This window comes from Hemitrygon akajei, chromosome 5 (genome assembly GCF_048418815.1).
Source record: "Hemitrygon akajei chromosome 5, sHemAka1.3, whole genome shotgun sequence".
In the NCBI taxonomy this organism is placed as follows: domain Eukaryota; kingdom Metazoa; phylum Chordata; class Chondrichthyes; order Myliobatiformes; family Dasyatidae; genus Hemitrygon; species Hemitrygon akajei.
The window spans coordinates 132760431-132777199 of record NC_133128.1 but is presented as its reverse complement, the minus strand read 5'-3'; the positions used below and the strand labels follow the sequence as shown (position 1 = coordinate 132777199).

The 16769-nt window shown below is 41.0% G+C and overlaps 1 protein-coding gene across 1 annotated transcript in view; it reads right to left on the bottom strand.

The window, feature by feature from the left end:
* Positions 1–8460: 8460 nt before the first annotated feature.
* Positions 8461–16769, bottom strand: part of ndufs1 (NADH:ubiquinone oxidoreductase core subunit S1) — a 44105-nt gene continuing 35796 nt past the window's right edge. The window contains exons 14-19 of the mRNA XM_073046521.1: positions 16366–16526; positions 14147–14301; positions 12246–12421; positions 11255–11389; positions 10679–10751; positions 8461–8966 (exon numbers count right to left, since the gene is read on the bottom strand). Coding sequence (XP_072902622.1) covers positions 8875–8966; positions 10679–10751; positions 11255–11389; positions 12246–12421; positions 14147–14301; positions 16366–16526 — 792 coding nt within the window. The 3' untranslated portion in view covers positions 8461–8874. The remainder of the gene's footprint in view (positions 8967–10678; positions 10752–11254; positions 11390–12245; positions 12422–14146; positions 14302–16365; positions 16527–16769) is intronic.

Genomic DNA, 16769 nt, shown 5'->3' with positions numbered 1-16769 from the left:
GTAGTCATGGTGGATTTCAATATGCAGATAAATTGGGAAAATCTGGTTGATTCAGGATCCCAAAACAGAGAATTTGTGGGCTGCCTAGAAGATGGCTTTTCAGAGCAGCTTGTGTTTGAGCTCACTTGGGAAAAGACAATTCTCAATTGGGTGCTGATTGGAGCTTAAGGTAAAGAAACCCTTAGGAGGCAGTGATCGTAATGTGATAGAATTCATCCTGCATTTGGAGAGGGAGAAGCTAAAGTCAGGTGCATCAGTATTACAGTGGAGTAAAGGGAACTTGCAAAGGCATGAGAGAGGAGCTGGCCAAAGTTGATTGAAAGGGGACATTATTGAGGATAATGGCAATAACTGGAGTTTCTGGGGGAAATTTGGAAAGTGCAGGATAGATACGTCCCAAAGATAAAGAGCTACCGGTATTTTGAAGGGAGGATGAGGCAACCAATACAGCCACAGGAAGTTAAAGACAGAAAAAGAACAGGAGAAGGGATATATATAGCAAAAATTAGAAGTTAAGAGGATTGGGAAGCTTTTAAAAACCAACAGAAGGCAAATTAAAAAAAAACTTGAAGTGAGAAAAGATGAAGTGAGTGTAAAGTAGCCACTAATATTTAAAAAAAGGATACTGTAAGTTTTTTCAGATATGTAATCAGAATCAAGTTCAATATCACCTGCATATGTCGTGAAATTTGTTGTCTTTGCAGCAGCAGTACAATGCAATATATAAGATAGAAAAATCTGAATTATAGTAAGTATATACATATATATTAAATTGTTAAATAAGTAGTGCAGAAATAGAAATTAAAAATAAGTTGCAAGGTTTTGTTCATGGGTTCAATTGCCCATTCAGAAATCATATGGCAGAAGGGAAGAAGCTGTTCCTGAATCGTTGAGTATGTGCTTTCACACTCCTGTACCTCTTTCTTGATGGTAGCAATGAAATCAAGGCTTGACCTAGGTGATGGGTGCCCTTCATGGTAGACACTGCCTTTTTGAGGCATCGCTCCTTGAAGGTGTCCTGGATACTACAAGGCTAGTGCCCATGATGGAGTCAAGACTTCAAGTCTTTGCAGTTTACTTCAATCCTGTGCAGTAACCCTTTCATACCAGACAGTGATGCAGCCAGTTAGAATGCATCTGTAGAAATTTGAGTGTTTTTGGAGACATACCAAATTTTCTCAAACTCCAAATGAAATACAACCACTGACATGCTGTATCCAGAGATACCGGCCATGTGATAGATGCACTGCTGCCTGGCTGGTCGGAGGACACACCACATGCCAATCAACATTTGGTCCCTCCCAACTAATCAATGCAGACCTAAATTATTGGTCACCTTAATTGGATTATCTCGCCCAGCCCCATGCTTTAAAAGGTGAGACTTGCCCTTGGCTAGCCCTCTCTTACAGACCACCACATTGGAGGTAAGTGCATTGATTTATGCTTGGGAAGGTCTATCGTTTGTCCTGATAAGGGAGCCGCGGCTATCCAAGGTCAAGGGGGATAGCTGTTGTAGTGCTTTTCCCTTGTTCTTTGTTTGTGTAACCGTACCCTGTCCCCACACCGCTTTCTGTGTATTGTAGTTGCTTGGGTTGACCCGACTTCCCTTTGTAAATAAATTCCTTATTCTTAAAACTGTGTGTGTCCAGGCCTCTACTGTTGAGACTCAAAGAACCAGTTATTTTCCATCACAACACATGCCTTCTTTGTAGCTGCAATGATAGGTTGGGTCCAGGTTAGATCTTCAGAGATACGGACACCCAGGGATTTGAAATCGCTCAGTCTTTCCACTTCTCATCTCTCTATGAAGACTGGTGTTTGTTCTCCTGACCTACCCTTTCTGAAATCTGCAATCAATTCATTGGTCTTACTGACATAAAGTGCAAGGTTGTTGCTACAACACCACTCAACTAGCTGAGATATGTCACTCCTGTACACCCTCTTGTCACTGTCTGAAATTTTGCCAACAATTATTGTATCATCAGAAAATTTATAAATGGCATTTGAGCTGTGCCTAGCCACACAGTCATGGGTGTAGCGAGCGTAGAGCAGTGGACTAAGCACACATCCCTGAGGTGCGCCAGTATTGATTGTCAGCGAGGTGGAGATGCTGTTTCTGATCTGCACAGATCTTCCTGGTTAGAAAGTCAAGGATCCAGTTGCAAAGGGATGTAGAGGCCCAGGTTCTGGAGCTTTTCGATCGGAACTGTAGGAATGATTATGTTAAATGCTGAGCTGTAGTCAATAAACAGCATCCTGACATCGGTATTTGTATTGTCCGGGTGATCCAAGGCCATGCGAGGAGCCAATGAAATTGTGTCCACTGTAGATCTATTGTGGCGATAGGCAAATTGCAGTGGGTCCAAGTCCTTGGTGAGATAGGAGTTAATTCTAGCCATGACCAATCTCTCAAAGCACTTATCACCATAGATGTGAGTCTGGATGATAGTCATTAAGGCAGCTCACATTCTTCTTCTTGGACACTAGTATAATTGTTGCCCCTTTTGAAGCAGGTGGGAACTTTCGACCGTAGCAATGAAAGATTGAACACACCCACCAGTTGGTTGGTACAGGTTTTCAGAGCCCTACCAGGTACACCATCGGGGCCTGTCACCTTGTGAGAGTTCACCCACTTTAAAGACAGCCTAATGTTGGCCTGGCCTCCAAGTCAGAGATCACAGAGTCACTGGGTGCTCCAGGGATCCTCATAGCTCTAGTTTTATCCTCCCTTTCGAAGCATTCAGAAAAGGTGTTGAGCTCAGCTGGGAGTGAAGCATCACTGCCATTCACAGTGTTAGGTTTCATTTTTAGGAAGTAATGGCCTGCATCCTGGGAGAATTGATGTGCATCTGGCTCTGCCTCCAACCTCATTTGGAATTGTTCCTTTGCTCTTGAGATAGCCCTCTACAAGTCATACCTGGTTTTCTTGCACAGACCTGGGTCACCAGACTTGAATTCCATTAATCTAGCCCTCAGCAGACTACAAACCTCCTGGTTCATCCATGGCTTTTGATTTGGGTATGCACAGTAAGTCTTTATAGGCACATACTCATCCACACAAGTTTCAAAGAAGTTGGTGACAAATGCAGCATACTCATTCAGACTTGAAGATGAATCCCTATAGTCCAGTTCACCGATTCAGATGGTCCTGTAAATGTTTCCACACTTCCCTTGACCATACCTTCTTGGTCCTCACTACTGGTGCTGAGGTCTTCAGTCTCTGCCTATGCTCAGGGAGTAGAAGTTAAGCCAGATGATCAGTGTGGATGTAGAATGGCATAGTAAGCACTCTTTATGGTGGTGTAACAGTGGTCCACAGTGTGTTAGTTCCTCATACAGGTGACTTGTTGGTAATAATTATTTAGAGGCTTTTTCAAGCTGGCCTGCTTAAAATCCCCCATAACGAGGGGGGAAGGCATCAGGTTATGCTGTTTCATGCCTGTTGATTATATCGCTCAGTTCATCTAGAGCCTGTTTGACATTCATCTAGAGCTAGTAACAAAGAGGCGAGAGTGGACAATGGACCGCTGAAAATGACACTGGAGAGGTAGTAATGGGGGACAAAGAAATGGCGGACAAACTTAAAAAAGTATTTTGCATCAGTCTTCACTGCGGAAGACAATAGCAGTATGCCAGAACTTGTAAGGGGCAGGAGTGAGTGTAGTTGCCATTACTAAGAAGGTGCTTGAGAAGTTTCAAGTTAAATAAGTTACCAGGAGCAGATGGATTACACCCCGGGGTTAAGAAGGAGGTAGCTGAAGAGATTAGAAAGCATTATTAATGATCTTTCATTAATCTTTAGATCCTGGAATGGTTCCAGAGGACAGGAACCTTTGCTAATGTCACTCTACTCTTTAAGGAGGGAGGGAGACAGAAAAAATGAAATTATAGGCTAGTTAGCCTGACTGTGGTTGGGAAGATGTTGGAGCCCATTATTAAAGATGAGATTTCAGGGTATTTAGAGGTGCATGATAAAGTAGGCCAAAGGCAGCATGATTTCTTTAAGGGGCAATCTTGCCTGACAAATCTATTGGAATTCTTTGAGGAAATAACAGGCAGGATAGACAAAGGAGAGTCAGTGAATGTTGTTTGCTTGGATTTTCAGAAGGCTGTTGACAAGGTGCCGCATATGAGGTTGCTTAACAAAATGGAGCCTATGGTATTACAAGATGTTAGCATGGATAGATGATTGGCTGAATGGCAGGCGGAGTGGGAATAAAGGGGTCCTATTCTGGTCAGCTGCCTGTGACTAGTACTGTTCTTCAGGTCAGTATTGGGACTGCTTCTTTCCACATTGTATGTCAATGATTTGGAAGACGGAATAGATGGCTTTGTGGCCAAGTTTACGGATGATACAGAGAGGTGGAGAGACAGGTTGTGTTGAGAAGCAAGGAGTCTGCACAAGGATTTAGACAGATTAGGAGAATGGGCAAATAAGTGACTGGTGGAATATGGTGTAGGATGTGTATGGTCATGCACTTTGGTAGAAGGAATAAAGACATAGAATGGGAGAAAATTCAAAAATCAGAGCTGCAAAGGGACTTATGCAGGATCCCATAAAGGTTAACTTACACATTGAGTCAGTAGTAAGACAAATGCAACGTTGATGTTCATTTCAAGAAGTCTAGAATGTAAGAGCAAGAATGTAATGCTGAGGCTTTATAAGGCATTGATCAGACCACATTTGGGATATTGTGGGTAGTTTTGGGCTCCTTACCTAATAGGGGTATGCTGGCATTGGAGAGGATCCAGAGGAGGTTCACGTGAATGATTTAGGGAATGAAAGAGTTAAAATATGTGGAACGTTTGATAGCAATGTACCTTTACTCTCTGGAGCTTAGATGAATGGGGGAATCTCATTGAAACCTATTGATTATTGGAAGGCCTAGACAGAGTGGATATGTAGAGAATGGTTGAGTCTTGGACTAGAGGGCCTCTGAATAGAGCGATACCTATTTAGAACAGAAATAAGGAGGAATTTATTTAGCCAGAGGGTGGTGAATCTGTGGAATTCATTGCCATGGACAGCTGTGGAGGCCAAGTTGCTGAATATATTTGAAGTGGAGGTTGAAAGGTTTTTGATTGGTTTGGGCACCAAAGGTTACGGGGGAAGAGAAAAGAATGGGGTGAGAGAAATAATAAATCAGCCACGATGAAATGGCAGAGCAGACTTGACAGCCTAACTTTGCTTCTGTCTTGTATTGAACAATTCTTTCCTCCTGCCTTGCTGAACCGATATTAGCTTTTCTATCCTTGCCTCTGAATAGCACTTTATTCAGCTAGTGTTATCTTTCTGACTAGTTATGTTGACTATGGTGCAGCATTTACTTCACTAGTCTTATTACCATTATGAATTAGCTCAAGGAGGAGAGAGGTTTGTCAAGAATGTGCCACATCAGTTTGTTCAACTTTACACTTAAGCTACAGCACAGAAACTGGATAATCCAACTTGTGCTGGGTTTTATGGTCTGAAAACTGCCTTTCTCTCCCCAATCCCATCAGCATATCTACTTACTGGCTGCTGGTTTGTTTAAAAGCATCTAGCATATTCAGCTCAACCTCCCTTGTTTTATATTCTTGTCACTAGAAGTTAAAAAAAGTTCTTCTGAACTCCAAATGAGTAACTTGGAAACATTTATATGTTGTAAATAATCTAGTAATACTTGGACAAATTCTGTCCTTACAACAGTATTATCGGCTTAAAATGTGTGCAGATTCAAATGAAATATCAGGACAAGGCATTAAATAGTTAGCCAAAGAGGCACTTTAGAGCTAGTGACATTTGAGGAAGGAATTTGACGAATTACAGCTCAAGATTTACCTTTAGGTCCGTTTCATCTTACAAGTTCTTTATATTCAGTATAGCCCATTGTTCCAGTCATTGTAAAAAGGACTCTCAAATCAATTGACTAGAGTTATGCAAGTATCCCATACTGAAGGCAAAAAAACTGATGTTACTGTCAGGTTATGCTCTGTAATGCTCATCCCTCACATGCTTACAGGAAGAAACACTAAATAGAAGGGAGGGTGGGAGTGAGACGAATGATCAAGGATGCCACTTGGAAAAAAGATGTGTTCACAACAAGCCATGGTAAAAGGGATGCCCAACAAAAATGGTGCACTGAGTGGCCAAGTTCAGTTCAGTTTGAGAACAACCAGAAGGTCATCTCAGATGCCTTGTGGTCTGTCAGTTTCCAGTAGAATCAACTATCCACATGCAACAGTCACTAACATACATGTTCAAAAGCACAAAGATGAATGTTACTGGATGGACTAGAGTAAGGTATGACTATTGGAAGGCATCTATAAATCTTCCGTGCACAATTATGTTCAAGGGGTATTTAGCCCATGTGATAGTGCAATCTATTTTGTTTCCAAAAGTCTAACAACAGTCAATTTTGATTTAAAACATTTTAAATGTAAGGTTTTGTATCAACTATATACAAGTTTTTAAAAATAAACAAAAATGTGACTTTAAAAAAGGGCTATTTGAAAATGAGTTGCAGAATATGTTGAATGTTGGAGTACTCAATAGTTCAGGCAGCATCTGTAGAAAGAGTAACATTTCGAAGTCCCTTTGATAAAATATGCATTATGCATGAGACATTACATGCAAAACTGTACAACAGAAACAAGATAATGTAATACTTAATGGTAAGATTCACGTTCAGCTATTCACAAGGGACATCGTTGACCCGAGTTTTGGCAGTGATGAAAATGACAGTGAGAACACTTGCAGTTGTGAAATGCCTTTCCTGAAGTACTGAACAGCCAAAGCAGTAATGCAAAGGTGACAGTCACTGATAAAATGTAGGAAAACAGCACATCCCCGAGAACAATATACGCTGTTAGTGATGTCGATGGTATCCTGCTAATGCTTGCCCAAGGGGAAACTTGGATGAAGTGCAACCTAGCGATCCATGTTATCACTAAGTCGGCCTTCACACCAACATCTGATTCTGCAGTGGCCCCTGCTGTTGCCAAAACCTTTATTCATGCTTGTTGGCCTTGATTTGATCAGTGTAATGTAGGTCTCCCACCAACAACAGAGTTCTGAGTGATCAACTCTCACCTATTCAGTTTATCTTTTGCCCATGACACAAGCTGTATTCTGATGAAATACAGCTCCAAACTCTTGCAAAGCTTCGTCCTCAATGTCACCTTTTCCAGCTGTACAAGCTTCCAAGATATTTCACTCCATTGCCCCAACTTAAGCAAATTCCAATTTTAACCTCACTGCCAAATGGCATCAATACTAGGATACTCAGTTCTAGTATTCCCTCCCTACACCCTTCCTTTCCTCATTTAAGAAGGTCCTTTCAATCTTTCCTTGATCAAGCTTTTGGTCAACTATCCTATCACATAAATTATACAACTTCGTATCATTTTTTATTACCCAGTGCCTGAGTGAAGAGCTTGGATATTTTCCCACGTTATACATGCTGCATGCACGTAACCTTTTGTTCTTCAAAGTGGGTCCATAAAATGTTTTGCATTTATTTCCAGATCGGGATCGAGGATAAAAAGGGGAAAGATATGGATTTGATTTCTCACCAGCAAAGTACAATTTCCACTCATGGAGTGCTTCTTCATTGGTGCACCAGGCTAGCACCAATTTTCCAACAGCGAAGAGAACTAGCAATGCATGCTGCTTGACAGTTTGGGTGAGTTGTAGTTGCGAAGGCTGTGGCAGAAGTAGATTGTCAAGGCGGGAAAACATGCATATTAACAACTTCAACAACAGAAGCTGATAAAGTGGCATTGATTTTGGGATCTCGTGTGGAACAGCAATCCAAGCTTGGGTCAAGCAATTTCAAAGCTTTGGCCCTTAATGAATTGCACTGCCTATCAGCGATACAGTACATCTGCACTGGGTCAATGTTATACCAACTGTGGCTGATGTTACAAGTGATGTGGATGCTTATCACAATCACTGAAGGAATATATTTCACTAACTTAATCCTTTTGAGGCGGACTCATGGTCGGTGCCTCCGCAGGAAATCGGTGTGTCGTGGGAGATGGAAGATCGAAAGCAGCAAGCTGGCTGTGTGCCCAGAGACCTGAGTTCTTTGGGAACAGAGCTTGGAAAAAGTAATGCAAAGGACTTCTAACATCGTAAATCAGCGAGTTGTTTGTTATGTCTCCCCTCTCACTGTGAAACGGGGACACCTCCTTTTCCCTATTAGTGAGAGAGAGAGAGAGCCTGTGGTATGTCGAATTGCCGGGTGAACGAGTAGTCTTTGGGGTACTGCAGGTCTGTGTCTTTATTGATGCTTTGCTGCATGTTCGAATGCTCTGAGGGAGGTGCTTACATGTGGTGGGGGGAGAGCTGATAGGGCTTTGGGGTTCTAACATTTAACTGTCATTCATTCTTTGGGGCACTCCTCTGTTTTCGTGGATGGTTGAAAAGAAAAAGTATCTCAGGATGTATATTATAATACATTTCTCTGACATTGAATGTACCTTTGAAACCTTTGAAATAGATTTATTTTCTGTAAAATCCTGGTAGAAGTGATACAAGAACTACTTCTGCCGTTGAGGATTTATAAACACAAAAATCTTAAGTGATTTGAGTACAGAGTCAACATAATCACAACTTATTCCACAGCCCAACTTGTTTTTGAACTTCTTGTGGAACATTATATTACATTGTACAAGAGATGCTAACTATACCATTGATGTAGAGGAGCATTGGTTGAGTGCAAAAGTACATTTTCCCCAAGCATTAACTAGCACCCAGCTTTGCTAATAATGCTACAAGTATATGGATGGGTTTCAATTCAGTGTTCACTGGAGGCCTGCTTTTCATAGACATGCAGAATACAGATACAACAGCACAACACGGCTAGTTTGAAGTTATTTTGCCGGTGTGCTTTAGCAGATGGAATGTTCCTCTACTGCACTGACTCCTTCTGAAACTGCTTTGATGCACTTTGCCATCGTCTGGGAAGCTCTGCTGATTGGATCTACAAGTAAAAGGAAATAATAACAGAAAAGTCTTTTAAAGTGGGTTTTAACTGAGACTCGGCTCCTGCTGAAACCTGCTATAAACTACAGTGGAGCAGAAGTGGACAACAATTATACAGTGCTGTTACTGCTCACTTCCCCTTAAGTCATAGTTGTGGTTCTGGGCATACAATCCACGCTTGGGGTATGCAAACCACTAAAAGGTACGTGCCTCACATAGCAACCTCCTGATCATCTACCCAAAGGCCAGAATTATTTGCAGTTGTGTAGTTTACTCTGCTTGGAATTTGGAGGTTTGTTTTTTAGAATGGACAAGCAACACTAAAACCTGCACATCCTGGAAATTTGAAATAAAACCCTGAACACAGAAAATATTAAGTCAGGCACTGTCCTCAGAAAGACAGAGTTAACCTTTCAAATTTAACACTCATCAGTATTTCTAACAGTATTTTCTGTTTTATACCAGTGTTCTTTTCTCAAGTGGATAAATCCCAATTCCAAATCTTTAAGGATATGCAGGTCCAGAAGAGACTTATGACAATGATTCTGGGATGAAAGGGTTAATGTATGAGGAGAGTTTGATAGCTCTATACCTGTACACTGTTTAGAAGAAAATGGGGGGGGGGGGGGGGGGGATCTCATTGAAAACTATTGAATATTGAAAGACCTAGATAGAGTGGGCGTGGAGAGGACGTTTCCTGTAGCGGGGGAAGTCTCGGACCAGGACACAATCTCGGAATTTTTTTTAGCTAGATTTTAATGAATCTGGAATTCTTTGCCATTGATAGTTGTGGAGGCCAAGTCATTGAGTATATTTAAAGCAGATGTTGATAGGTTCTTGAATTGTCAGGGCATCAAAGGTAACGGGGAGAATACAGGAAAATGGAATTGAAGGAAATAATCAGCCATGATGGAATGGTGGAGCAGACTCGATGGGCTGAATGGCCTGATTCTGCTCCTATGCTTTATGATCTTAATGGAACCAAGAAAATAATTGTAAATCTTTGATATTAGTTGATGTTGGACTATTGTCATTTCTTAATTTTGGCTAACAATCCAGTTATTGGAAATGGTGTTCCAATGGTCTGATGTCTGGTCGATATTTATCTCTTGATCAACTATAGCAATAATCAGTCATCTCACTGCTACTTGAGAGCTTACTATGCACTAAATGTTGCAATGTTTACTAAAATATCATTTACATTACTTTGAATAGTTTATTCTTTGCAGTACGTAGCTACACGTCTGAATTGTGCATTGACCCACCCTCAGGAATTTCATCCTAAATATCTTAGTGCTTATTTCCTCATCTTTTAAGATCCTTATTAAATCCTTATGCCATAGACAAGTGTGGAACCATTATCCCCCAGCTAAGTGTGCATTTTTCTTTTGAATGCATTTTGCTCGAGGGCCCTCTATTCAATTCTGTACAATTGTGCTAATTATATGATTGTTACTTAAGCATACCTTCTAAATGTATTGTTGCATTAGTTATGGCACTTGCTTTTCAGGAACACCATAACTAACGCAATAATACATTGGGATATATTGATGTACATCTCATTGCCACATATCTATTAAGCACATCTACTATTGGAAAACAGTACATTTAACCTCAAAGAATGGACTTTACACATTTTATGGAATTACTAAATTAACACAGTAATTCCAGTTCCCAAAGCCTGTCTGAATCAATATTCTAGTAACATACCAGTCATGTAAAAATCTTTAATTGTAAGTTGGGGTGGTATTAGTGGCTCAGTTAGCATCTGTTGATTCACCAGCTGTAAGAAAGTAATATTGTCAGATATAAAAGACTGCCTGAGAATTGGAACATATAATTGATCAATGCATAACAGTAGCAACTTACTAGCCGCTGCCCAGCCTTGTTTTGCTTAACCAACACGGTCCAAGCAATCTCAGACCAAAAATTCTCCACAAAATTTTGCAGCATAATAGTACTTCCTGTAAAATCTCAGAACCTCTCTCTCCACACCACTGACGGGTATTCCCATTAGCATCCAGGGCACAGAAACGTGGAATTCATTCTTTAAACATGGTGCGCCTCAAACTTCCTTCAATCCTTAAAGATACTTCTTCGAACTCCTTTCAGAAATCTAGCTAAAACATTAACAGTCCTTCCTTTTCTCTAGGTTAAAGATGCTGTATAAATGAGATTATTTTCTTTCTTCTGGATCCCCAGATAATAATATGTAAAAGTTGCAAAATAAAATGTATTTATTCAATTACATGTAAATTCTTCCATTTTTAATAAAATCACACTGACCTTTGCAAGTTCATTTGCCTGTTTGAAAAAGTTGGCTTCTTCTACGTCATCATAACAGATCAGGTTAGGAGATACCTCAGACAGCCTCTCACGGACTTCATCCAGAGTGTCATATGGAAGGGTCACACCAGCCACCTACAGAGGAATAAGGGACTGGAACTCACAAACCATACTTCCAAATTCAATTTAAATCACCACCTTTTCACAAACCATAAGTAAATATGACCAAATCTTAATGCTTTACTTTTTTTTAAAAAAAAAGTCTAGTTTTTGTGATTTAAGATGCTCTATTGGTTGCACTGTTAATTTTTGAGTTAGTGTTAGGTGGTCTAGAAATGAAAGTCTCTTCATAAATGAAATACCCATTACAGCCAAACATGCATTTTATTTTTGGTGTACATTAGCTTAGCTCAATTATTCTCAAAAGTGGTCCGCAGATTCATTTCAGAGCTTGAAACCCACCCCCAATCTTTTATAGATAAAATGATGAGATGGGCAATTTTCACCATTAGAATTTAAAGATTCTGTAAGACTCAGTATCTTGTTTTATGATCAAATGGTGCTGTTTTTTATATTCTAATAACGGTCTTGGTTCGCAGGGAATTAGATTCTTTCATTTGACCCCCGCTTTGATTTTAAATAGGAGGGAGCAGAGAAAATACAAATCCTGAGGATTGATTTAAAGCCCTCTGAACAAAGATTAGTTTTAAGGCAGCACTTGAAAAATGCCCTTTTCTCCTTCATAGAGAAATGCTCCGTTCACACCCTTTCATGATATCCCACATCATTCTAGAGGTAATTGTGCTTTTCGGCACATATGAAAAGAAAATGCATTATCCAAATCATAAAAATAAGCTCCCTCAATCAGCAATCAAAATGTTCAGCTAATGCTGTTTTGTTTGGTAGTATTTGCAAAAAAAGAAATAAGATCTGGATCTACACAAGCAATAGAATGGGTTCTTGGCCTCTTCTACACATGCTCTGACAGTACCTCAGAAACTGCACGGATGATTTGCCAGTCCTCCCTGGCCATGCCTGGAGCAGTCACAGCCACTCTGGTCTGCTGGGCACGGCCTTCTGTGTTGACATAGGTAGCCGTTTTTTCTGTGTAAGCAGCTCCGGGGAGAACAACATCCGCCATAGGTGCTCCAACATCTCCATGATGTCCTAAATGAGGTAGATATTGCAAATAAAACAGAACCTATTTGACGTTCTGAAGATCTAGGAAAGAGCTGAAGCTTCATTAAGGCCAGAAGTAATAGGTTTTAAACAACAACAAATCAAGGGAAAAGAAACTACAAAGTCTAGAATTAACAAAATCCTTGATGAGGGTTTCAGTGGAGGAAGTAAAGCAAAGGCAATATTATAAAACAGAATTCTTCGTGCTGGTTTGAATATAGTCATTTTGGTGTCATTTGTGGTAAAGTTGCAAATCTTTGGTTCAACTTCATACAGATGATGACAAGAAGCTAAAATCGGCAGTGAAGGAAGTCAAGGAAATCTCAGTATTTTGTTGAGGACATTTCTGCTCATCTTAATACAGGAGACAGAGGTGAGAGCTAAAACTGGGAAAGAGGTGAATTAATATGATGGCTAGATGAAAGATAGTGGTGCGAAACCACCTCTGGATAACCGTGGGTTTGTAGCAAATACTACTTTTCATTCTGCTCTGCAGCTGAAGCTCGGTCGTTGGTGAACAATATAAAAGTGAGGAGAGGATAGCAATAACAAATCAGTAGGAGCAGGACAGGGAAGTGATGGGCATTAATGTGTTAGGAAGTGAGGAGACAAAGGGAACAGAAAAGAATTTGAACAAATGCAAATAAAAGAACTGCAAATGCAGTAAATCCGAAATAAAAACAGAAAAAGTTGGAAATAGCAAGTCAGACAGCATCTGCAGAAAGAGAAATCTTTAATGGCTTAGGAATCAGGAGTAACAGAAACAGATTAACATCGGTAGCAGAGAAGGTAGGGGAGCAGGATGCGTGGAATTAAGGCAATTGCTCTGGTGGTTGGAAAAGGGTGAACCAGTGTGCCAGTTAACAGGCAATTCAGATCAGATTGTCTGTGTGTAATGTGTTGATGATGGTTAGGTTATTAAACATGTCCAGCAGGGCAGACTGTACTATACAAATGTAAGCAAAAACTGAGCCAAATGAAAGCAGGAAATGGCTAGTTCTCATACAAACCCAAAGAAAGAGCGCCTAAGCTAAAAGTGGAGAATTCAATGTTGAGGATTTCAATAAGGAATATTCAATTTCTCCACAATGTCAGATGTAATTAGCAACTCTGCAGGTTCCCACAGCAAAGCTATTTATTTGAAGGAAGCAAATAGAATCAAAGGAGACGCTGCTTCGGCAGGCAGTAGATTTAGCTCACGTTTAAGGAAGAAGCAGAGGGTAACAGGTGCCTATATGGTGGGCATGGACAGTCAGAGAAAAAGGGGAAGCAAAGGGTTTTGGGAAAGTCTCAGAGGTAGCTTGGATAAGGTAGACAAGATCAGCCAGAAACCATGAGAAGTGCTAGGCAGGAGATAACTGGGGTGGTCTGCACAACATCATTATGGCCAGAGCATTACAAGTATAACTTTGCATCAATTCCTTTTGAACCTATGCATCTCCCCTGCACCTCCCTGATAAATAGGAAAACAAACAGAACCGATTAGGGAAATACATACTCTGGAAGACATTTTGCCAAATCTGCCCCTCAGATGATCAAAGTGTATTCACCAAATCATATAAATCTAGTGCTCCCCATGAATGCTAATTACATTCTGCATGATATAACCATCCTAATCAAGAAACCTAGTATAAACACACAGAGCCACCCCAGCCATCAATGGATTCTGATCTTACTAGTTTTTTTGTAAACGTTACCAGCCCTGTCACGTACCTTGATAAATGACAAAGCAGTCCTTTGGAAGATCCTGTCGTGTGATACAACCACTGTCTGCTCCTAAGAGGAAAAGTACCTTGGGCGGATTTTTACGGATAATATCAACACCAGCTTTGTATCCCAAATCCAGAGCAGCTACTTGACTGGCAACCCTGCAAAAAGACATCTTGATATTTTCCACCTCACATCAAACAAACATGGCCAGTTAATAGCCACAATATCTACTACAGCATCTCAATACCCTTGCTTAATCTCAATTTAATGTTGCTGATACCTCTATAGAATTGTACAATACAAATAGGTTATTTGGTCCAATATTCCTTTTCTGGCTTTTTAAAAGTGTGAGTCTAACCTTCTTGACATTTTGTAATAATCTTACAAATTCCTCAGGATGTGTGCTTAGCCCACTGCTCTACTCTCGCTCCTCCCATGACTGTGTAGCTAGGCACAGCTTAAATCTTATCCATAAATTTGCCGACAATGCAACTATTGTTGGCAGAATTTCAGCCAGTGATGAGGTGTATAGGAGTGAGATAGGTCAGCTGGTTGAGTGGTGTCACAGCAACAACATTGCACTCAACGCAAGTAAGATCAAAGAATTGATTGTGAATTTTAGAAAGGTTAAGATGTGGGAACACGCACTAGTCGTCATCAGAAGTGGAAGGGGTGAGCAATTCAAAGTTGCTGGGTGTTAACATCTCTGAGGGTCTGTGCTGGGCCCAGCATATCGATGCAGTTACAAAGAAGGCACAACAATGGCTGTATTTCATTATGACTTTGAGGAGATTTGGTATGTCACCAAAGACACCTGCAAATTTCTACAGATGTACCGTGGAGAGCATTCTGACTGGCTGCATCACCGTCTGCAATGGGGGGTGGGGGGGTGGGGGGGGGGGGGGCAGTGCACAGGATTGAAATAAACTGCAGAAAGTTAAAAACTCAGTCAGCGTCAACGTTAATTTAACTTACATACAACAAATTTCATGACACGTGCCAGTGATGCTAAACCCGATTCTGATTCTGAGCTCTCTGAGCACTCCACGTGTTGTAAGAACAATCTAATTTCTGTAGTCTCACCACTTCATCAGAATTATCATCACTGACGCGGGTAAGGTGAAAATTGTAGCTTTGCAGCACCATTAGAGTGCTGACATAAAATTACAATCAATTGCAAAAATAAACAGTGCAATAAGAGACTGTTCAGAAATCTGATAATGGAGGAGAAGAAACTGCTTCTAAGTCATTCAGTGTGGATCTTCAGGATCCTGTACCTCCTCCTCAATTGCATTATGAAGAGGGCATGTTGCGATTCCTTAAGGTTGATAGAGCCGGGGGGTGGTGGGGGGGGGGAAGTAGAGGGGATAAACTCCCACTACCTACTGAATGATCCCAATGGCATGCATCTCAAATAGCATCTGATAACCAAGTCCAGTTCCTGTCCTTCACGTGTGGCTTAGCTATTAAGCCTGGTGAAACCATTTCTACTGACAGGAGATGAGGCAAAGGCAGGTTACTGTCACCTTAAAACCAGTCACTTCAGGCAATTTGGGCTCATCATCTGTGGAAGGCAGCTCATCCAGAAGGAAAACTCTAATCTCAAACATCCACTGCCTTGCAGCAACACCCACTCATGGGTAAGAGTTCGGGAGTAAATCCCCACAGGAAAAATTCACAGCTAGAGTCTCTAAGGCAGTCCTAACATTGAGCTCAATGCTGACTGGCAACTCCTGTGATGCCCCAGGTGCCAAAATGTATTGGCCTCTGCTGTCCTTTGGACTCTTCAGCTATATGGAGAGGGGGAGACTGCTGCATGGGTCCTCCATATCGTATCGCCCTGGTTTGTGTACTTGTGTATCAATTAGACAGTTTGATGCAGTATCTACAGTTGACCTCAGGGCATATTGCAAATATCCTAACATCTTGTTAGATTCTCCCTGTCTTCAGGTGTGATCAGTGAATTAGAACAATTTCCACAAGGCTTCAAAGGATTACACTAACCCTGCACCCCAACCCAGGAGAGAGTTATCATCTCTACCTGATTCAATGCCATGTTTTTTGCACTATTTCAGAGGAACACACTAGATTCTTCAGGGACTGGTTTCAGTTACAGAAGCACTATCACACATATACCATGAAAGTCTTCCTCAGAAACCAGTACTAAATTATTTGTTGCTGTTCTAGTCGCAGGTTCATCTAATTTTGCCCTCAACACTGACCTCTGAAGAACATTTAAAACTTTCCAAGTATCTGGAGCTCCGCTGCCCACTCGGGCATTCTGTGCAATGGTGCTGACTGCCGTGTGGATTGCTGCCCCATCCCTCCGTTGCAGAATTGAGCTTCCCAACACCACCATGGGTTTCTTCGCTTTGTTCAGGACCTAGATTGGACGAGAAAGAAGTACAGTATATAAATTACATGTTTCCTGTGATCTTCACCTGCACTCAATTTAAAAGTATTCTTTAAAGAACGGTAATATCTAAACCAGTGTGCAACATTACTTTCTGTAATTGTCTTTCTCCACTTGGGAACTGATTAACAGTCTAGATCAATTATAAACAAAATTGGAGCGGCCATTGTGAGAATGGGCAGTGTCGGAGTGGGAATCTGAGGCTTTCATTCC